At 48.9% G+C, this 23612-nt stretch overlaps 1 protein-coding gene across 1 annotated transcript in view; it reads left to right on the forward strand.

Annotated features, from left to right (window-relative positions):
• The window catches only part of PCP4 (Purkinje cell protein 4), a 60743-nt gene extending 37471 nt beyond the window's left edge, over window positions 1-23272 (forward strand). Inside the window, exon 3 of the mRNA XM_058732054.1 lies at window positions 23093-23272. Within this exon, the coding sequence (XP_058588037.1) occupies window positions 23093-23220 (128 nt within the window). The 3' untranslated portion in view covers window positions 23221-23272. The remainder of the gene's footprint in view (window positions 1-23092) is intronic.
• Window positions 23273-23612: the final 340 nt, after the last annotated feature.

Raw genomic sequence — 23612 nt, forward strand, 5'->3', positions numbered from 1 at the left:
TCTCCGCACAAACCTGGTCAATGGGTAATGTTGTTCAACAAGTGAGTCGATTCCGTGTGAAGGTTATTTTAGGGATTAGTGCTGACAGGAAATTTATTTCTGTTCATCTTAGTTATATGAGCGATTTTTTTTTTTTGTTTTTTGTTTTTGCATCTCAGGTTGGGCATTATAATAACTTTAGTGTGCAGGTAATACCTTGGATAAATATGGTGCTTCTAATCCGCTGTCTTGGAGTAAACGCGCTTGAAGGATTGTCAGTAGGAGACGAGATTTGTAGCTGTGCCCAGTTGTCATTCTCTACATCTGTATATTTTGCGTGGCTTAAAATGCTCTCATGCATGACCTTCTGTCAAGGCAGCCTTGGGAGTTGCGTAGGGAGGCTGCATCAGGCAAAGCTCCCCGTGACGTTGGTGAATTGTCCAAGGTCACACCAATCAGAAGAAAACGATTTTGGTTATCTGGCCAGCAGTGTAGACACTCCAGGTTGTCTCCACAGACACTCACTCCTGAGATTCCTCCTGACCTGGGGTCTTGGTTGTAAACTGGCAACTAGGGTGGGTTCGGGTCTGAGCCCATGGAACAGAATGAGGTTCACAGGCTTACATCCTGGCCAAACCAGAAACCATAGTCTCAACAGCACTGTTATCTCATCAACTTAGTTAACCAGCCTCTGGAAAATATGTGTGATGTCAGACTCATTACAGGGACAGCCACATTAATTTTTAAAATTAAAACACTGAAGCAGTATGCTAATTTATGGGCTTATCCATATTTTTCACTTTTTTTCCTCCCTCCCTCCCTCCACCCCTCCTTCCTTCCTTCCTCCTTTTTAAGATTGAACATTGGATAACTTTAGACCAGCCGAAGATAGAATTCTGTTTCCTATCATATGGAGAAGGCCCATATGCCTTGGTGAAAAGCTGAAGGTAGAAATTATGCCCAAAGAATTGCTGTTTAAGGTCTTTTTAAGCCTACAAAGCAGCTTGTAAGCAGGAAAATGGCGATCCTTCCTTTCTTTGGAACCCCTCCTTAACTAGGACACAGGAACATTTCATATTCTGCTAATCAATTATTCGAATGGAAATAATATTTCTCAAGTGCTTGAAAACATTTTGCTCTTTTAAGCACGTGAAACCCTCACAATTTTACTTCTAGAATTAATTTGCACAGCAAGCAGCTTTTCAGAAGAGAAAACCGACTGGCATCTCAGCCTGCGCTCTCTGATAAGATGGTTTAAATTTGTAGGTTTCATATTTGTGAGTTCATCTGCGATTACGGAAGCATGTGTAAATGCTAATGTTCCTTCTTGAGAAAGGGTGTTCTCGGTAGATAGTGGGCTGAAGTGTCTTCAGCAACTGAATTCCCTCTCAGGCTGGACTGACTCTCCCATTCATAGGAAGAGGAAGTCTTGGGGTTTCTAAACATGCCTCCCTGCGCATCCCTACGGCCACCACAGATGTCGCTTCAGACCCTAGGGCAGAAGTTGCCCCGGGCCTCCCAAGAAAGCTCTCTGCAACATTCTAGAACATAGCTTTGGGGAGAGCCCCTGGGGCCTGTTGTGAACTTATGTAAATTCCACTCAAGCTATTGATTGGTTTCTCCCAGCATTCTGCATCAGTAACGAGTCTGCGTTTCTGATCAATACTAATTAATTGCGACAATTTGGCCGCATTTGGACCGTTCAATCAAGAGACAGCATTATTTTGTTCCAAGTACCATTTTTATGCCTCCTTAGCGAGCTCCTCCGTGTTTTCAGGAAGCAACCAATTTTCATTAACTTAGGCAAGCTGAGAACAGATTTGGCTCTGAATCCTCTTTTTAAAAGTTACTTCAAAAATGTGATAACGTTTTTTTGTTTTTTTCCCCCCCCCCCTTTGCTAAAACCTAGTGGAGCAGATGGGCAGAGTCACTGTGGCAGAGGTCAGAGGCTTTGCCCTGGCTTTTTTGGAGGAGTCGGGAGAGCAAACGCTGTCCTGTTCACCAGCTCACCCAGCCCTGTGCTCTGGACTACCAGACGTAGCAAACTCATTCCTGGTTGTTCGTGGATTGCTACCTCCTTTCCTTTCTCACTCTCGGCAAAGGAGAGACCCACCAACATCAGGGTGTAGGGAAAAATGAAAACATGGCCCCCTTGTTCAGAAATTACCAAGCTGAGCATTAAATCACCCTGCTGAGCGTGGGGGCCCTACACACGTTGCCTGGCTGTGAGGCCGGCCTCGAGGCGGGGGATGGGGGCATACAGACTGTTTTCTTTAAAACCGGTAAATATGTATCATTCATTTTATAATACATTTTCTTTCTGGCACTTTCTTTTTTTTTTAACTTTAAAAAAATGTTTTTATTTATTTTTGAAGGAGAGAGAGAGAGAGAGAGAGAGCATGAGCGGGGGAGGAGCAGAGAGAGAGGGAAACACAGAATCCGAAGCAGTCTCCAGGCTCCGAGCTGTCAGCACAGAGCCTGACACGGGGCTCGAACTCATGAACTGTGAGATCATGACCTGAGCCGAAGTCGGACGCTTAACTGACTGAGCCACCCACCCTGACGCCCCTCTGGCTCTTTCTATTTATTTATTTATTTATTTATTTATTAAGTTTGATTTTTATTTACTTCTTGAGAAAGATACAAAGAGCAAGCAGGAGAGGGGCAGAGAGAGAGAGACGGATGCACAGAATCTGAAACAGGCTCCAGGCTCTGAGCCATCAGCACAGAGCCCGACGTGGGGCTCGAACTCACGGACCGCGAGATCATGACCTGAGCCGAAGTCGGACGCTTAACTGACTGAGCCACCCAGGCACCCCTATTTTCCTTACTTTTTAATGCACTTGGTGAATACTCCTGGATCACTTTGTACACTGGCTGTAATTATGGATGATCTCTGATTTTGCATGGTACTTTGTAGAGGATTACAGATGGCTATGAAGTCTTAGCTCAGGGAGAGGGAGTTCTGAGTCCCCTTCTCTCACATCTGGACCCGTGTGGCCTCTCCGACCAGCAGCAGGCAGCAGACAGGATGCATGGGGGGTTTTGAACCCAGGCCCTAAGAAACTGGCAGCTTCCACTTTTTCTCTCTGGGAACACTTGCTGTGGGAGAAGCCAGTTGGCATGTGAGATGTCCTGTATCCTGAAAGCATCATGTCGTGAGGAAGCCTGAGCTAGACACGTGGAGCAGTGGCTTGGTGACATGCCCAACCAGCCAGTGACAGTGCGGGTCCTCCCAGCCCCACTGCCAGATGTGCAGTGAGGGTCCTCCAGGGGACTCCAGCCCCAGGGCCATCTGGCGGCAGCCCCATGGACGACTCCACGCAAGAAGTGCCCAGTTGAGTCCATGGACCCGGTGGGCAGAATAAACACTTCCTGAGTTTACGCTGTTAAACTTGGGGACAGTAGTTAACTGTCACATGCCTAAACCTCTCGTCTTCGCTAACCCATTGGCTGCTTCTCCTCTCCCCTGCTTCTTCAGACACAATTCTGGATTGTGTTCCGTTCTTGCTGGTAGGAATGTAATCTCTTCTGGATGCAGACCTTGAGGTTCTTACAAACCAGAAAAGGGATGTCGCGAAACAGTGTCAACTTTAGCTTCTTTTATGCATTCAGAGTATTTGCTCAGCACCTGCCATGTGCTGTATGTTGGGATCAGAACGGGTGAAGGCATATTTTGAAACAGCAATGCTGGGACAATGGGGCCAGAAGTCCTTAGTGACAAACACGCAGGCCATGGTCCTGGGAGGGAATGGGGGGGTGCACCCCGCCCCTGAATAACTTGAGGAGCATCAACTAGGAAGGGGCTGTTTGCAAAGATGTCTGCGGGGTTCAGGGAAAGCCACACAGAATAGTTTACTTAGAACCTCAGACGAGCAGTGGCAGAGCCTGACAGGAGGCACCAGGATCCAGAGAAGATGCTGTCCGAAGAGGCAGTCTGATGGGGGCTGTGTTCTTCTGTTGGTGGATGTACCTGAGCTGCAACAGCTTTGCAGACGTGTAGGGTTGCCAGATTTAAAAATAAAAATACAAGATGCTCGGTTAAAGTTCAGTTTCAGATAAGCAAAAAAAAAAAAATTTTTTTTTTAGTATAAGTATGCCCCACGCAGTATTTGGGGCATACTTAGACTGAACATTTTTTTCATCGTTTATCTGAAGTCCGAATTTAACCGGGCAGTCCGTATTTTATCTGGCAACCCTGGCAGAGAAGGAGGCAAGGAGATCAATGCCCAGATCTCTCTCTTTCTGTCTTCTGACGGCCTGTACTACCCCCCTTGGAGGAACCCAACCAAAGCCACAGAACGATGGTCAGGAAAAGCAGGGAAGCGGGGAGAGCAAATCCGAGGAGCCAAGGTTGAAAGATGGCATTGTGTCTTTGCCCATGCACTCTCCTCACCGAACCTTGGGGCCGGGTCATCTGCTCCCGTTTCAGTCTTCCCCAATTAAAAAGGTAAGTGATTGAAGCTTTACACAGACAAAACAGGCAGGACTTTTGCATACGAATTCTGGATTGGTTTCAGAAAAAGCAAAAAACGAAAAAACAAGCAAGCAAGGAAGACCGGCTATTGATGTTATCCTTTTAACTGTATGGTGTCATTGGTTGGCTTAGTATTTTTAAAGGAAGGAAAGATGTCAGATCTATTTTGAAAGATCAGTTAGGCTGTCCTGTAAAGTTTAGTGTTTTCCAGGGAGTCAGTTGAAGACACCACAGACCCCTGCAGGTGTCATTCAGGAGCAAAGGGAGGTGGCCAAAGTCTGGGGAGGAGAACTTAACAGGAATGCAGCCAGGCTGGTGTGTGTATGTGTGTGTGTGTGTGTGTGTGTGTGCACGCGCAGAGGGGGCACTGTCACCCCCTCCCAAAGTCAGGTTTATCAGGACAGGAGGGAGGGACTGCGGTTTCAGCCTCTTGGGATTTGGGGCCCCCAGAGACCAAACGGGTGGGGCGTGGTCAGGCACCTCCAGGGATCTGGGGCTGGAAGCCACAAACCGAAGGCTTCCAGAAAAGCTGCCTCCCACTGCACCCAGCTGCCCTGAGCCACAGGAAGAGTGGAGAGAAGGGGGGCTGCCAGTGACCCCAGGTGTTGCCCAGGAGGTCTGGCCTGGGAACATTCCAGAGGCAAATGCTGAGGTGTGCTTTCACTGTCCTGGAGAGGGATCGGCTGCAGGTCTCTTTCATTTAGTCCCTCTTGCAGTCCTGAGTTTCGGAACCTTGAATTAAACTTCAAACTTGTGACTGCAAGATCAGTTGCTTAAGAAATATGGAAATATGAGAAACACCATCTCCTCCTTTTAATTAAGTGCCAACCAGAACCAAGATATTCCTCCTTCTCTTCCCCCACGTGGCCAGCAGGATTGTTCCTTCAGGCATGTCGGGGAAGGCCATTTCCCACAGATATGAGGATTTGAGCCTCTTAATGTAAACCATCCTTTGAATGTTCAAGAGAAAAAAAGGTGACCAATATTATGGGATCGTTGAATTTAAAATGTAATTATTTGAGGCGCCAGGGTGTCTCAGTTGGTTAAGCATCCGACTCTTGACCTCAGCTCAGGTCTTGATCTCAGGGTCATGAATTCAAGCCCTGCATTGGAGTCTACTTAAAAATAAAATAAAATAAAATAAAATAAAATAAAATAAAATAAAATAAAATGTAATTATATGTAAACTTTGCTTTTTCCAATATTAATTTGAAAGCATATTTATTATTATGTTTTATTTAAAAAATTTTAATGTTTATTTATTTTTGATAGAGAGAGAGAGGCATATAGAGTGTGAGTGGGGGAGGGACAGAGAGAGAGGGAGACACAGAATCTGAAGCAGGATCCAGGCTCTGAGCCATTAGCACAGAACCCGACGTGGGGCTCGAACTCACCAACCGTGAGATCGTGACCTGAGCCAAAGTTGGATGCTTAACCAACTGAGCCATCCAGATGCCCCTTTATTATTATTATTTTTAACAGAGATTGTTGCTTGTGTTTGAGAAGGCTATTTGCATGTCACTAGATTTAATTTAATGAGATATTAAAAAAAATTATATTTCTGGGGCACCTGGATGGCTCAGTCAATGAAGTGACCAATTTCAGCTCGGGTCATGATCTCCCAGTTCGTGAGTTCAAGCCCACATCGGGCTCTGTGCTGACAGCTCAGAGCCTTCTTGGGATTCTCTGTCTCCCTCTCTCTCTGCCCCTTCCTCGCTGTTTCTCTCTCTCTCTCTCAAGTAAAATTTTAAAAAAAATTATATTTCCCTTCCTCCCCCAGAAAAAAAATAAATAACTGAGTAGTTGATTCTCCTAATCTGGGATTCCTAACAGTTCTTGCCATCCTGTGCCAGAGGCTACTTTCCTTTTTCCTGTTGGGATGTGGAACTGAGTAGACCAACACTTGGCTGAAAGATGCATTGATTCCATAGACCCAGAAGGGGGGTGAGGAGTAGGAAATGAGAAGACGGAGATACGGCCTCCTTCACGACATTTATGAGGATACTCCTTCCAGTAATTTACGATAATGCGAAATGGAAGCTTGATGCCATTTTTGTGCTTGGCAAGCGGCCTCTTCAATATTTCTAAAACACATTCTTCTCTCTCTACCGTTCCACTGTCCTAGAGCCTGAAGATCATTGAAAATTGAACTGTGCTCCAGCATTCGTTTAGAAAGCAAAGGGTCCTTGGGTGTCAGAGAGAGGCTTTCCTGGGTAGGTGCTGATGTGAGCAAAGTAATTTCCCCTTTAGACTCCTCCCATCCTAATAAGCTCACAGACCTAAGTGTAACAAGATTGACCTTTGAACACGGCAGAACTCATTACCCACGGCACAGAATCACTAGCTGTGCTGATCAGAATGGCGTTGATGAGTCTTCCTGGCTCTGATCTTTCTGAGATTTTAGAGCTTTGGAGTTTCAAGGCAAACATAAACCTTTAGGCAGTTTGAACTCAGGTGCACTCCCCCAAATGCAATTTCTCACCAGTCCATAAAGCAAGCATTCCTACAGTGCACTTTGCCAACGGTCTGGGGCATCAGAAACAGCCCATGAAGATGTGCGTTGTAGATCATAATTGATTTTCTGGCCACAAAGAGTTCCCTAAATGTTTCTCCCAGGTAGTGGCATTCAATGTTTTCATAGGAACTTCAGGAGAAAATAGAGAAATGTTTAGCACCGAAGTGTTGCTGGGTTCATCCGTGAATTGGCCATGACCGTGCCACCATCTCCGCAGAATTTTGATGTTTTAGTCGGCTTGTTTTTAGGTTTTTCTTTGCTTTTTGGCTGTTGCCCCGATTGCAGTGCTGGTGAACCTGCTTGGCCGCACGGTCTGGCAAGAAAACCACGTTCAAGTCTCCGTTTGCTCAGGAAGGAACGGGCGAAGAGTGGATCCGTTTCTTGTCCCTGCCCTTTGTGGCTCGGCCATTGGCTGGTGGTTCATCTGTGGCGAACGGTTTCCCACCTTTCGGGTCCCATTCCTCACTGTGGGACAGCGTCGCGTCTAGCCTCTTGCCTAGTTTTAACGCTTTATGATCCTACGGCTGTCCCTTTCTGGGACCCGAGAGGCTGCTTGAGTCCTTTGGATTTTATTTTCTGCACCCATCGAGGGAATATTGCCTGCGAGTCCCAAGGAGAAACCTGATGCTATTTCTTGGTAGAGGCAGTAGAGGGGAAAGCAAGTACAATGAGCAGAATCTGAATAGGGTTTTCGCCAGCTGTGAACATGTGATAGCAACTATATAACCATTTGCACAAAATGGGAGAATTTGTTCTTTGATTTGGACGGACAGCCGTTCCACATGGCTCTCTGCAGAACACACATAGAGGGCTTGTTTCCTGGGACATTTCCACGGCGTGCATTCAGGTTTGTAGGTAGGCTGCATGACCAGTGACTAGCCTCCTGGTGCGGGCAGGTGTAGACGGCAAGGGTGCACTCATCGCAGGGATACAAAAGAAGTGGGTGGCCTCCTAGGGCTAAATGGGCACGCCTGGGCACATAAAGCGGTTGCTGTCAGCCTTCCTGCTACCCCTGAAATTAAACTGTGTACGCGATGTTGTAGCCAGAAAGTATGCCAGTTTTCTCTTGAACCTTTGTAACCATTTCACTTGTGGGTTTAGGCAATGCCGCCCGGTGCCACACATTACTGGAATCGTGCACCGGCTTGCCGACGAGTATCCCCCCAGATCCTGGCAACTTGGATATGGAGTTGCAGCTACGTGTTGAAAAATGTCTCACTGGCATTTTCCATAAACCCAGCCCACTGACACTTTATTTAAAAAAAATTTTTTTTAATGTTTATTCATTTTTGAAAGACAGAGAGAGAGAGAGCACAAGCAGGGGCGGGGTGGAGAGAGAGGGGGGGACACAGGATCCGAAGCGGGGTCCAGGCTCTGAGCTGTCGCACAGAGCCTGACGCGGGGCTCGAACCCACGGACCACGAGATCATGACCTGAGCCGAAGTCAGACGCTCAACTGACTGAGCCACCCAGGGCGCCCCCCACTGACACTTTAAAGGACAGCAATGCGTGGAGGAGTTGAGCTATGATCTAGAAATTATGAGCGAGATTAGCCGGTGGAAGGTTAGAATAGTGTCTTAAAAGACGTGGCCAGCCACCTACCGATAAAGTGTGCAGTCTCATTCTGTTCACACACCTCAAAGCTGAACAAAACCATAAAACCTTGCCAATTACATATCTGGGATGGGAGCAGCCTGTTAGGTCACCCTGGCCATCCACAGCTGGCAAAATATATCCCTGGTGTGTTATTTCCTCAGTTCAGCTTGCGATGACTTTAGTGAGAGATCAGATGCCACAGCTCCGGGGAACACTCCCGTCCTCGGCCAGACTGATGTTAGACATTTTCCCCTAATGTTCTGCCTAAATTGGTTTCCCGTATCAGTTCCGTGATATCAGCCTGCATTAATGTTCCCTTGAGCTACTGGAACTAAAAATGGAGATTTTATCACTGCTTAAATTTTTGATCTAGACAGAAATGCTTCTATTACCTGTGTCGATAATCAGAGTACTTCAAGGGATGTCATTTGAATGCCGGTCCTTTGAAAAATGATTTTTTTAAATTTTATTTTTAATTTTTTAATTTTTAATTTTTTAAATTTTTTATTTTTTTAAAGCTCTTTAGAAACTGAGTAAGTTTGGATCATGTTGCCAGACACTGGAAATTTCTCTGTTTCTGGAAATCTTGAAATAAAAATACTCTGCTTTACTTTTGGGACGTAAGGACTTCTGCTTGGCGGGGAGGGGACTTTGATGACTGTCCTGTCCCAATGTCACATAAAAAGCCTTGAGTTGGGGCGCCTGGGTGGCTCAGTTGGTTGAGCATCCGACTTCGGCTCAGGTCATGACTCCGCAGTCTGAGTTCGAGCCCCGCGTCGGGCTCTGTGCGACAGCTCAGAGCCTCGAGCCTGCTTTGGATTCTGTGTCTCCCCCCGCCCCCGCCCCTCCCCCGCTCATGCTCTGTGTCTCTCTCTCTGTCAAAAGTAAACATTAAAATAAAAGCCTTGATTAAACAGTGGTGATGGCTTGTTGGACCAAAGCACAGTGCACGTCTGAATTTTTCCCAGGCACTTGCCCACCTAAACCAGTAGGGGAGATGCCTGGAGCTTCAGAACTTCACCACTACCTGGGGACTCACTTCTAATTCCATTTCTTCTTGAGATGAGTTGTCAGAACATTGTTATTAAACAACGCTTAAAACTCAAACCGAAGCTCTCCTGTTGGCTAGTCCTTCCGAGTCTGGGTACCACATGTGGTTCACCTGCTTGGTCCAGACTGCACAACCTCATTCCTTCTTGGATATTTGATTTTATTCTCTTTTTACCAATATGTGAACCCATCTTCCCGGTAAGGAGAATAACAAATCCAAAGCTTAAAGTGACTCACCTCCGAAAAGCTGTTTCCGCCAAATCAGCAAGTACTCGGCCATGAACTCTTAAGACAAGTGTCATTAAAAAAAGGCAAATAGAAGCGACGTGTCAAACATACATAGAGGAATGTGGAAGAACAGGCTTGTGGGGGCAGGACACAAGCGTGCAAGGAGTTTAAATCCACAACGGGCATTTCCTGGAACCCAGCGCCCGTCTTCGTTTATGCACACTTACAAGAGAGGGTCACACCCCAGTGCAAATGCCATCCCTGTGCGTAGGGTATTCCTACGTGGAACGCGTGGTCACATTCAGGACGTGTGAAGGGTATTTAAAATACAGGAAGTCGGGGACACGAATAGTCGCGTCTAATCCCGCCTTTCTCCTTCTCGCCGTGAAGGAGAGGTACAGAGTGAAGTGAGGTGCATGATGTGTGACCAGATGGGGAGTCAAGGTTGGCGGCAGCCTCAAGTTTGAGACTTTAAGCAGCGGCGGTGGGAAGTGGCTTGACTGCACCTGACTCTGGCTGTGCTTCCCAGAGCCCCTTCGGAGCTGCCGTCTGGAGCGTCACCCCCAAAGTCAAATTCTGGACACGCAGCGGACGCATCTGCCCAAGAGTCCTGTGCATCTAAGGAAGCTTGCAATCCCTGAAAATCCACGCAGGAGAACGCCTGTCCACCCAGATTAGAGACGCAGGGCCGAGAGCCAGGATGGGAATGTGTCCAGTGAGACAGTGCAGCCCGTGGGGGTCCAGGAAGAACAGAGCTACGTCTGCCAGGGCCGAAGCCAGCTGCTGGCACACATCTGGAGGAAGGCATCCCTCACCAGGCAGCACCTGGTGGTGCAAAGGGGAGGAAAAGAGACCCACAGTCCAAAGTCTGAATGCAATGTCGGTCTCTTTCCGGTGTGCATGGAATGTTCTTTCTGTCCTCACTGCTGCTCCGTAAGCCTGGGGCTCGTCTGGTCCATAGACCTCTTTGAGCCTCACTGAGTCTGGAAGGCAATCCATCTGGCTTAGCCCCTTCTTTCTCTCCAAAGGCAACTCCTCTGGAATGACGGGCGAGGGGAGTCAGCACACTCAATGCGCTCAAGTCAGGTTTCTAAATTAATGAGGTGAGCTGCTTCTCTGAGGCTTCTTGAAGATGTCCTGTAATTATGATTGCATTTTCTTTCGATTTAAGCCTGGAGACCTTTGTAAAATTCTCCATGGTGCTGACATCTTCAGAATTTAATCCTTTAAAACTTGGAAGCGTAGCAGCTAGGGGCAAACGATCCCAACAAGATCCCACCCTTCTAAAATGGTGAAACCAGGTAATATAAAGGAAAGGAAAAACCACTAATATCCCAAAGCTCTGAAAGAAGAAAAAATGGGCCCGGAGCAGAATGAAGGGTGTCGGCTAAACCCTGAGTAAGGAAAACTCACGTTCCTTTCCTATGTGTTCAAGCATTTCAAGTTGCATACTTTCACAAGCTGGAAGGGGAAGGCACAAGCCATAAAGCAAGAAAGCCTGTGAGTAATGGTTGGCAAAAGTTGCCGAATAGAGACATATTTCTGTAAAAATCCTGAGGTTTTATTTGTTTATTTGGTTTTTAAAGTTCATTTATTTTGAGAGAGAGAGAGAAAGCATGAGTGGGGGAGGGGGGAGAATTCCAAGCAGGCTCTGCACTGTCAGCACAGAGCCTGATGCAGGGCTTCAGCTCATGAACCATGAGATCATGACCTGAGCTGAAGTTGGACACTTCACCGACTGAGCCACCCAGGCGCCCCCGAATCCTGAGGTTTTAAAAGGATTAAGTGCTGTAAAGGAATGGCTATCCATATCAGAAATTGGACGGATGTACACATCAGAAGAAAAAGCATATAGTTAAGGGGAAAAATATAGCCATACCATGCACAATGATATATATTTGAGTTTATGTTATCAGCCTGAAATGAATTCAGATGATTATGTGCTTTTATAATATATGTGTAAGTGGATAAGGTTCATCTACAAGAAGCTGAAATCCTAAAACAGCAGCAGCTTAAATAATAACGTTTATTTCGATCTCATATAAAAGGTACGTACTTGAGGGCAGTCAGTGCAGTTTCAAGGAGCATCAAACATTTGTATTACTTTTTGCCATTCTCAGCAGAAGACTCTTAACTCAGGGCCCCACGTGGCTGCTTGAGCACTAGCCATTGCATCTGCATTCCAGCTAGCAGAAAGCAGATAGGAATAAGAGAAAAGGGCAAAGACTGTCAGCTTTCTCTAAAGGAGATTTCTGTTTTCCTACCCACGTCACGTCAGCCAGAACTTAGCTGAATGGCCACACCCAGCAGCAAGGAGGCTGGAAACCTAGTTCTGGGTAATTATGTACTCAGCTTTAAGTCAGGGGTTGAGAACTAAGGAAAAGGGGATAGGTGGAGGCCAGGAGCAGACTCGGCCACGATACATTTCTGCTCACGGAGTTTCTCGAGCATCTACCTATCTGGCTGGCTTGCTTGGAGGGCTGGTCTAAGGTGATGGATGGCTCGTTTGTTCTCCGTCCTCCCAACCTGCCTGAAGTCATTTTTCTTTGTCAGCATGTGAAGGAAGGCAAACTGTGGCTTTTCTGAGGGGGTTGCTGTTAGGGAAGTTAGCTGCTGTTTCCTGGGAAGGAATTGTCATTCTTCGCACGTGCTCAGAAGAGGAAAGAGACACTTCCTGTGTTATCCTAAAGGGCTCTCATTTGCCCACTTTATTCAGGCGATTCTCCAGTAAAGCACTAAAAAGTTTCCTATGCGAATGAAATGAAAGCCTGCTCTCCGATCCCTAAACACACAGGGGGTGACCCCCTTACAGAACGCCCCCATCCTTTCCCTGCCCCCATGTGAACTAGGGGTGCCCACAGCAGACGATGGCACAGAGAATAGAATACACTCGTAGATTCAGGAGAAGGGGCTTATTACAGGGTATCAGCGCCTTACGGCATTTCTGAGCGGCAGAGACCCCAGCCCGTCCCACGCACAGCCAGAACAGTGCATCCAGAAGCACCCAACCGCATGCAAGTTTTTCCGGCAGAAGCCTCACTGGGGCGTAGACACAGGCCAGCCGATGTCCCTGTGGCTGCCCCGGAGAAACCCGAAGCCTCTGCCTCCGCCTCCGTGCTTACCAGCTGTGGGGGCTTTCTGGGTTTGTTTGCCAACCCCCCAGGGCTCACTTCTGCCTTCTCAGAGCCTGACACATTGCACCTGCCTTCTGGCCCTAAGCCTGGGGAGGGGGCGGGGGGGGGGTGCGGAATCCTACTTCCGGGCCATCTGGGAATGGATTTCTTCCAGCTTCTCAGCATCTGTGCTGGAGGGGGTGGGTGGGAGGAGAGGGTATTGGGGGAGCCAGTCTGCGTGCAGGAGCCCTGCACTTGTAATGTTCTTTATACATCACCAAGCAGGCCTGTGCACACTTTCTCCTTGTCCCTCTAAACATCTTGAGAGGCCACCAAGTCTCAATTCCTCGTCGTCCCCGTTTCAAACACGGGGGGAGCATTTGAACCTCAGCAAGGCCAATCTGGCCACATTCTTCAATCAGTTGGAATTGGAGTTTGAGCTCTCCCCGGTATAGCTCTCTCATCATACCTCATCGGCCTGTCTTCATTTTTTTCCCCCTAGAAAATGTAGGCATTTTGTCTAGTGCTATGGGCTGGTGTCCCCCACCCCCCAAATGGTGCACCCCCCCCCCCCTCAATTCATATGATGAAGCCCTGACCCCTGGTACTTCAGAACGTGACTGTATTTGGAGACAGCATCTTTAAAGAGAGAATTAAGGTCACAACTGATTAAGAACACGACTGGTGTTCTTACAAGAAGAGATCAGGACACAGACGCACACAGAGGGGTGACCATGTGAGGACAGGGGGAGTAGGTGCGGTCGGCATGCCCAGGAAAGGGGCTTTAGAGGAACAAAACCTTGCAGGCACCTCAGTCTCGGACCTCCAGCCTCCAGGTTGTGAGCAAATGCATTTGTATCGTTTAGGCTCCCAGCCTGTATTACTTTGTTACACAGCCCCAGCCGACTAATACAACGGGGAACGATTTTGCCTTTCCAGTAGAAAAGTTAGTGTTTTCAGTGATATTTATATCTTCTTGTTGTGCTCCTCATAGGCTTAATGGGTTTTGGAGAAAATTTGATCTCAGCAGCACATATGGGCACCCATGTGATTACTTAAATGCCCCGGCCGGGTAGTCATCTTATATAAAAGCAGGGCGTATGGAGGTAGGGGCCGGGGCAGCCGCGTAACTGAAGCCGAGGCTGTCATTTTCAGCCGGCCAAATTAGGCTTTGCATTAACAACAGCCCATTTTGAATAATGGAGACTGTCGGTTTCTGAATGCCTCTATTTTAGGACAAGAGAGAATTTCCCGGTCTTGGAGAAAAAGCTGTAAGTACCAAAAAGGTGCTAACGTAGTGTGGAAAGTTGGAAGAAGCGGGAAATGGGTGTTTATCCCGCGTGAGAACACAACAGATGCAGAAAGCCCCCTCTCCGGCTGCTGCTAATGCCTGACCTTGCCCTTGCTCATTAATCTCCGCTGCTTAGCCAAGACCTGGAAAATTGCAATTCTCCGCACCAGTGGCCCCTGTTCAATAAATCCTGAGCCAGTGGGCAGGAACGAGAAACGGCTTGGAGCTCAGAGCTCTGGCCCCGGCTTGCTGGGGTTCCATGCTCCTGCCCAGCCACGGCGTGGGGGGAGCTGCTCTAACTCGGGACGAACTGGCTTTCCCCCCAGCTTTTGAAAGAACATGCTGTCACTGGTTTTTTTGTTTTTTTTTTTAATTGTCATTTCATAAGATGGATGTTTGATGCTAGCATTTGTTTGAACTAGGGGTACAAATTTATCTTTATTATTTTTGGGAGGGGAGTACGTTACCCTTCCCTAACGCCAGGTGCTTTGTTCTCTGGGTAGGAGTTTGATTCAGCTTGAAGCTTGAGGGATACAGTTTCCAATCTTTGCTTGGTTTTCTGGCTTGTCTCTTTGCTCTCCCGGCCTCGAAGGCCTGGGTTTATGTCCTTAGGAAGGAAGCCACACTGGCTGTCCGTGACCAATAGGTAGGTGGCCCCCGTGCGGGAGAGGGTGGAGAGCCCGCTGAGAGGCCCTGGGAGCCCACAGTCGCCCTGGATCAGTTAGCTTAAGTACATCAAGGGTAACACAATGGACAGGTGTTAATTCTTTCCAAGTTACTATTATACTTTGAAAGGAGGCAGGGCATTCTAAAAACCTTAGTATTCTAATACCCCATTTGCAAGGCACACTTAGGTTAAGTGGCTGTTATTTCTTTATGGTGTGCTAAAACCTAGGTCCTTTTATAGTAGGCTCTGAGCTGCATCTCCTTAATCAAGGCAAACTCCTACTCAGGACACTTATATCCCAATTTACTGCTTATGCGCAAATTTCTGACCTACAGGATTAGGACTTAGGAGGTAATTTGTTTCTGTAAAATAGCCCTTCAAGTACGGGGAGTTATATCTACGTAAATGAGTGTGCGTGTGTGCGTGTGCAAGCCCGTGTTCACGACTTATTGCTAGTACCTCTAGGCAATGACTGTACATCATCATAAACTCAGGAACAAATGTATTTAAGAGTTCTTTCGATCCAGCATGGGGGTTAGTGTGATGTATTTTTGAACGATGCTGAATTTCAAACTTTTAATCAGATCCTGGGCTGTCACAGGATCCAGGAATAGATCTGTTATGCTCTGGATGACTACGTGTCTGATAATTTCTAAAGAATTTATGCTAATTATTTGACGTCTGCGACTTAGATTGCAAATGCACGGATGGGGAATAATTCTTCAAAACGAGTTGTTTCTTGGCAGCCGAGGGCCCCTGCCGCCCCTCCCTCCCGGGCAGATGGGTCTTAGGCTATTTTTGGGGACAGGCCTCCTCCCCCAACCCTGTGTCTTTCCCAGACGCCTTACCTGACCTTGTCACACACACACACACACACACACACACACACACGCATATTGTATTCTTGGAATTTATGAAATTCCATTACTATTTGTGCATTTACCTTCTTATTTTCTGTCTTCCCCCAAGACAGCAGGGTTTGGGGCTGGTTCTTTGCTCTTTCTCTCGGCCTCTGGAACGGTGATGGACCCACACTAGGCATTTGAGACCCTTTGCTGAATGATGCAATTCGGTGTAAATTCCCCCTGGACTGCCCACTAAACAAGCAGATTTTGCAAACTGGTTGACTGCATCATGTGTATAAGTTGGACCATTTAAGATTTTCTTTCCCCCTAAGCAAAATGAACTGGTCCGTACAAACGGCTGTCATCCTGGCCTCTAAGAATCTGAAAGTAACCAACACTGCAGATTAAAAACAAGATTTGGAGCGAGACTGGGCTTCCGAATCAGCCCTTCGCCAGCACTCCCAAGGTGATCTCGGGAGAGGCACGTTATAGTCACTGCCCCTTCGTAAAATGGGGACAGTGGACATTTCCTGTAGCTCTTGAGAAGACAGAAGCCAGACAAGGGAAAGAATACAAAGCTACTTTAGAACCTATAGAACCCAAAGTTAGGTTTGGTGTTATAGATTGAGTTGTGTCCCCCCAGATTCATATGCAGAAGCCCTGACCCCCAGTGCCTCAGAATGACACTGTATTTGGAGATGGGGACGTTAACACGGTGATTACTTTAAAACGCGGTTTTTTACCCTGTCTGACCCATGTCCTTCTAAGAAGGCGAAGAGATGCCAGACCATGTGAGGGCACGGCAGGCAGCCAAGGAGAGATGTCTCAGGAAAAACCAAGCCTGCTGACACGTTCGTCTTGGACTTCCAGCTTCCAGAACTGAGCGAGAACAAACGTCTCTCATCTAAGCTGTGTGGTCTGGGCCTACTTTGTAGCAACCCTGCAGACTAACACAGGTGCTCGGTAAGCACCTGCTGATGGGCCGTCGCCCTGACTTGATGACCACTTACTCTAGCGCTCGTTCTGCATTTACTAGAATAGATGCACGTGGGCCGCCTGGAGGGCTCAGTCGGTTAAGCGTCAGACTTCGGCTCAGGTCACGATCTCACGGTGGTGAGTTCGAGCCCCGCGTCGGGCTCTGTGCTGACAGCTCGGAGCCTGGAGCCCGCTTCGGATTCTGTGTCTCCCTCTCTCTCTGCCCCTCCCCTGCTCATGCTCTGTCTCTCTGTGTCTCAAAAACAAATGAACATTAAAAAAAAAAGTTAGAATAGATGCACGCAAAAACGGGATCGTAGTATGTCAACCCATTTTCCCCTTCGACAGATTTTCATGGCAACAGCAGAGACTTGGCGATATTCATTCGGGATTGTCTTGAACTGGTATAGCTCCTACCCTTTATATTTATGATTCTCTATTTTACATTTGCCATCAAATGATCTGTAAAAGAAAACCCACTTAAATCTATGAGGGAGGACCTGTTTAATGCTCACTGAAGAGTGGCTCTTATTACCATGACGTCTTAAGAACGGCTACCTGACCGTCTCTCTTATGGCATCATAAAATCCAAAATAGCAGGCCTACTTCCTATCTCGGTGTCTGCAGGGAAAAGGCAATATTTCAGGAAAATAGCGTAAGAGATATCCACGGCAGTGCAGAGTCTACCTGAATAGCACTGGGTTGTTTCCTGGGGAGGGGAGGTCACTCCCCAGGACTGAAACACGGGGCTCCTGAGCCTGGGGGAGCGTGATCGCTCACGTTGCTGGCCGTCGGCTGGGCTCTGTGTCGTGTCTTGGTGTGTGATGAGGTTTCTGCCCAGGGAGAGAAGTCCGGTTGTTTGGGACTGTTTTGCGCTGTGCTCGTTGCTCTGAGAGGGAAGTGGGGGAGAGAAGACGGGTGGACGCACGGATTGGAGAGGGGGTAAGTGGAAGAGAAGGTGCATAACAGAGCAGGCAGTGATGGCCCAGGACCCTTACCTTTGAGACTAAGGCTGCTGGGTAATGAGCTGGCAGAGCTGGGTGAAACCTGCGGGGCTGGGGCGGGGTGGGGGGGTGGCTCCTGGCCCACCCGGGCTCACAGGACGTTGCAGTTATGGGGGGGCTCGTGAGCTACACGGTCAGAAAGTTGGGTTCCTTCCCCTTCCCCAGGGGAGTTGCTTGCTCACCACTAGCTTTTTATATGAAACCAGCTAATTGGTATGAATAACCTCTTGACCGTTCTCCCGGCCAGCCTCAGAACTTCTTCACAGAGGGACGCACAGAAACGCCAAGATTCCAGAACCCCAGACGCGCAGGAATAACAACGACCATGCAGCAGCGGGCAGGTTACAGAGTGTTCTGGGGAAACACTGCTCACTCCCGCTGGTGGAAAGCCGCTGTCGGGGACGGGGGTGGGGGTGGGGTGTCACCATGCCTTTTTGTCTGCTCCCGGCAGTGGGATCCTAGAGAAGCATGTCACGGAGCCCACCCGGCCCAGCGGGGAGCAGGCGCACGTCTTTATGAAGGGACACGTGGAAGAATCCGGGGAACGGCTGCAGGGTGGCCTGGAGATGAGAACGGCACACGTTTGCCAGCTGCCATTTAGATCTGTCCCTCCCGAGAGAGAAGCCGAGCCGACGGGGGCGGGCGCCCGCAGTGCCCCCTAGCGACGGAGACTGGGGACTGCAGGTTTACGTTTAATCAGCTGAGTGTGGGCTGCACCTGTCTTTTGGTACAGCCTCTGGGCCTTACGAGGACATGAGGCGACAAGCCCAGCAAACGCCTCCTGCCATCCAAGAGGCTGGGGAGGGCCTGACGCCTCGGCGCCGCCGCTCAGACGCACGTGATGGCCGCGTGGCCGGCCCTGCTGGAAGGCATTCGTTCCCTTCGCCTCCTCACGAGGCCCCAACAACTGAAGGTCTGAGCGGGTGCAGGGCCTGGTGGCTGGAAAGCCATGTGACCGCCCACACCCCCCTCCACCTGCTTTGTAGCTCTGGCGTGTCCTGCTCAACACCACTCACTGGGCCAGCGCTTCAGTTTGCAACGTGGCCTTGACCTGCACAGAACACCGGTGGCCGGGTGCCAGTGGCTTTTAAAGATGATTTTACCTCTCCCGTTTCGGAGATGGGCCAACCGAGGCCCAGTGAGGCGATGAACCTTCATGAGAGTCACAGAGCAGTGGGACATACCCCCAAGTCACTCTACCTGGACCCACGACCCCTGCTTCCGGCAGCTGCCTCACGGGACCAGGAGGACCTGGGGGTTGGGAGGGAGTCAGCCTTAGCCCAGAGAAGGCTGGAGGGCACTGCCTGCCTGAGGCTGCTTTTCCTTTATTCTTTGGCCAGGCGCTGATGCCAGGCCCTGTTCTAGGCACAGAGCCCACCCAGAGCTCACCCCTGAATGCCTGTGAGTCCTTCTGTCTGCCCAGGCCCTGACCATTCCCTGCGGCAAGCCCCCCACCCCCCACAAACGATGCTTCCTCATGTCGCTCCGACGTGGCCCCATTTTCCAACTTGTGCACAAGTCATCCGTGGACGGTGCCCCTCAGCTGGCCCCCTGGAGGCTTTGCCGTAGCGCCTCCCAGCCTCCCCCCTTTCGAGTTCAGGTAGAAGTGGAGAGGAGACGGTTACCGCTGAGGGCGACCGACTCGTGTAGTCCTGAGATAGAGGCAGCCCCGGACAGCGACCTGTCCTCTTCATTACCAGACTCACTTGCAATCAGCGGTCACTAACTGAACACCTACTATGTGCTGGCCCTGTGTGAGCTTCTGGAACAAGGCGGATGAAGCCCCTGACCTCATGGAGCTCAGGCTGTCGTAGGACGAGGGACCACAAAGCAGGGAGGAGAGAAAGAACAAGGTAGTGATTGCGTGTGAGGAGCCATAATGTGGGGTGCAGGGCTGGGGTGTGTCGGCACTTCCTGTCCCCCCCCCCCCCGACTCCACCTCCCCCGCAGACGTGGACCAAATCCTCTCTCCGAGCAGCAGAATAGGATCCTGGTGCCGCCCCCGAGCGATGGGGAAGGGAGGCGCTCACACAGCCACCTGTACCCTGTTGCTTCCCCCATCATCTGGAGGGTGGGAAGGAGACCTTCTGGAGCAGCTCCGTGACTCGGTTTCTCCAGGGCTTGAGGCTTGCAGATGCGGAGAGGCCCTGAGGGCTGTGGTGCCTCCGGACGCCCTCCCCCCACCATCCCTCGGCTCCTGCTGAATCTGGGGCGCTCGGAGCTGTGCCTTCCTAGTCTTAGGACCACACGGATCATTTGCATCATTTGCATCATTTGCAGTGAACCCTGTGGCACCAAATGTAACTAATTATTCCTTCCCCACGGCATTCTGGGCCCCCCTCCCCCGCTTTACAAATCTCAGTGGAAGGAGTAAGAGTATCAGACCTTCCCCAGGGGATGCTTGACTCTACTCAGTAACCATTCCTGAAATAGTCATGCTTTCTTCTTTAAACATTATAATATTTTCCCAACTAGGGAGGAATGTATAAATCACTTTTGGCTGAAGATATTAGTTTCAGATGAGATTGTGAAATTTATTTTTATGGCCCATCTTCACAGTCTCGTGCAGCTCCTAAATATACCTCATTTTCCACACCTTCCTTTGTCGTTTGCCAAAAAATAATATTGCTGTTTTCTTCATTATTGTTAAGGGGACGGATGAGTCAGGCCGTTCAAAGGCTTCAGGTTGCAGTGTTTTAAGACCGAAAGGCCTTCCACGTCCCCTTGAAGGAGAGCTGGTCTCCCACTTTGTGATCACCACACACCAGATGCTGGGGATCCTTGAGGAGAAAGAGGATGTGGGGACCTGAGCCGTCTTATGACAAGTCCTAGGGCTGAAGGTGTTATCACCGCTCTGGTTGGTGCAGAGGGTCCATTTCCGGGAGCACGTCAGCTGCAGCGGGTCACAGCTCAGGTTTGCCAGACACTGTCCCATCCCGGGCTCATGCGATAATGTTAATGGAACACGTTTAAGGTCCTGACATGAGCCTCAGGGAACTCCTGCCCCGCCCAGAGGCCCTAATCTTAGTTGATTTCCTGCATCGTCCTTTGAGATGTGAATGGCTACTCGATGCAGCACAAGACAAACCCATGTGTGCCTCCGTATCATCTGGGCTCTTGTGGGTTAGAAAAAGATGGCCCCCAAATATTCCCTGGACACTGGGGCTCTTCACATTCCCTGCTGTCGTGGACATCGGCAGCCAATCTGGGATCGAGGAAAACAGTTGTACTGATTGAGGTCACAGACCAATCGGTCTGGCAAGGCTTGCAAAGCCAGTGGCCTCTCCTCCCAGATAGAGTTGAGATTGGAGGGATCTAAGCAGAAACTGCTTAGTCTCTGGTAAAATTGACAGGAACCTGCTGAAGGGTCTGCAAAGGAAATGTCACATAACCAGATGCACTTGAAATAAGGGGCAACTCATGTATATTTATATTCTTATCTATCATCTATCTATCTACCTACCTACCTACTATATCTATCTATCTATCTATCTATCTATCTATCTATATCTATTATCTATCTATTATCTGTCTATCTATCTATCTATCCGTCTGTCATCCACCTAAGAGAGAGAACGAGCAGGCAGGGGGGAACAAACCTGGTTCACTTGAAAGGAATCTCATATCCTCCACTTTGTCAGGGTGCTGCCTGAACATTATTATCCAAAGTCGCGGAGAGAGGAAGTGAGTGAATGGATGAACTCAGGCTGCCTGGTGACAAAGTCAGGAATAGAACCCTGTCCCTGCTACCTGGCTGGGGCTTTCTCTCCTTCCTCAAATGCCTCTGACATTCCCATTCCAAGCTGGATGAGCCCAGCACACTGCTGGGCTCCAGGTACAAGTCCAGGTGGCAGTGAGGTGTTGTGGGGTAGGTCGTGTCCCCATTTCCGCCTCGAGCCAACTCTAGGGCTTTATTCTGCACTTCATCTGTGGACAGAGTGGTTGAGTCTCAACTTTGCCTGCATCTTACAACCACCTGAGAGCCTTGTATAAAGTAGGGCTGTCTGGTCCTCCCCCAGGGCTACTGACTCACTTGACTTGGTTTTGCCACCAGGGTCTCTTCCTAGTGCAACCCCGAGTCTGGAGTGGGGCCCAGGGCCTGTTTATATATATATATAATAATGTTTTATTTATTTTTGAGACACAGACAGAGTATGTGCAGGGGAGGGGCAGAGAGAGAGAGGGAGACACAGAATCCGAAGCAGCTCCAGGCTCCGAGCTGTCAGCACAGAGCCCGACACAGGGCTTGGACTCATGGACCTCGAGATCAGGACCTGAGCCGAAGTTGGACGCTTAATCGACTGGGCCACCCAGGCGCCCCTAGGCCTGTATATTTTTTAAAAAGACGCCTTGGGGCACCTGGTCGGTTGAGTGTCCGACTTCGGCTCAGGTCATGATCTCACAGTTCATGAGTTTGAGCCCCACGTTGGGCTCTGTGCTGTCAGTGTGGAGCCCGCTTCATATCCTCTGTCCTCCTATCTCTCTGCCCCTCCCCAACTTGTGCTCTCTCTCTCTTTCTCTCTCTCTCAAAAATAAATAAATATTAAAAAAAGATTTAAAAATTACCTTGGCAATTGTGATTAACTTTCATCAGATTGAAGGAGTTGTAAAGATTCTTCCCTTTTATGACTGGAGGATTTTATTTATTTATTCGTTTTTATATTTGGCTAGAAGGCAGCTGATGTTCAGCACAAAAGCCTGTGTGTTCACTTTGCTTTGGCTTATATCCTATTTTCTGTGATCATTACAGTGTGAATTAGTTAAAGCCTTCTGGCATAGCAAACACACCGCTAAGTGTACCTCCTTGGAACAAAACGTAAAACCTGTGGAAGTGTGGCCAAATTGTGAAGGTCAGATGGGGTCATCCGTTGGCAGCTATGATGAAGACAAAAGTCCTAATCCAATCAGCAATGTCACTGACAATCCAAGTATACACAGAAACCCAGTGACTTTAACCCGGAGCTCTTGTGAACGTCAGTCGTCCACTGGGTCAATATCTGTGGCACTATTAAAACTATATCTCCGTGAGGCATCAGGAAACAGTAAAAACACAGCTAATATTTTTAACACTATGTAAAATACGGCCATGAGACACAGAAGATCAGGTACAGAAAATGTCGGAGAGGTTGGGACTGTGTTCTTGAGTTTTGCGGTCTCTGACAGGTGTAGAGTTGGGGCAGCCAGACAACAGCCCGTTCTGGGCTCTGATGGGGATCAGGAGCCCTTGCAAACCAGGGGTCGTGCACGTGGGGCGGGGGTGGTGGGTGTGTGCTTCACGGTGGACGGACGGCTGTCCGCCCTCCGGCTCTCAGCTCAGTGACCGCCTGATGCTTGTGTTTTCTGTTGTTACAGATGGGCAGAAGAAAGTCCAAGAAGAATTTGACATTGACATGGATGCGCCAGAGACAGAACGCGCGGCGGTGGCCATTCAGTCTCAGTTCAGAAAATTCCAGAAGAAAAAGGCTGGGTCCCAGTCCTAGCGGGAGAGCCCCCTCCTAGTCTGCCAGAAGACACCGAATTCAACCATCATCTGTCAAAGAAGTTAAAAGAACATCACCCTAGAGAGAATTCATCTGCACACGACACACACATGCACACCCGACCTGCAATGCATGTACAGAGACCCGTGATATTTATTCCCTGATAGGAAGGTGTAGACAATGCAGCTGTGAGTGGCTTCATCTCTGTTGATCTCTAGTATCGTTCCTCCTGCACCTGTTTTCCTTGATGTTGTAATAAAATGGAGTTACGAAGCGTGATTAAAGTGTCTGCTTCCTCTCTCCCCTTAGATTAACCTGGGAAGTTACCCAGAGCTAGAGGTGACTGCAGGGCAGCTGTCTGTGTTCTCCATCCCTTAAGAGTTGGAGCTGAA

The sequence above is a fragment of the Neofelis nebulosa genome, chromosome 5 (genome assembly GCF_028018385.1).
Source record: "Neofelis nebulosa isolate mNeoNeb1 chromosome 5, mNeoNeb1.pri, whole genome shotgun sequence".
Lineage (NCBI taxonomy): Eukaryota > Metazoa > Chordata > Mammalia > Carnivora > Felidae > Neofelis > Neofelis nebulosa.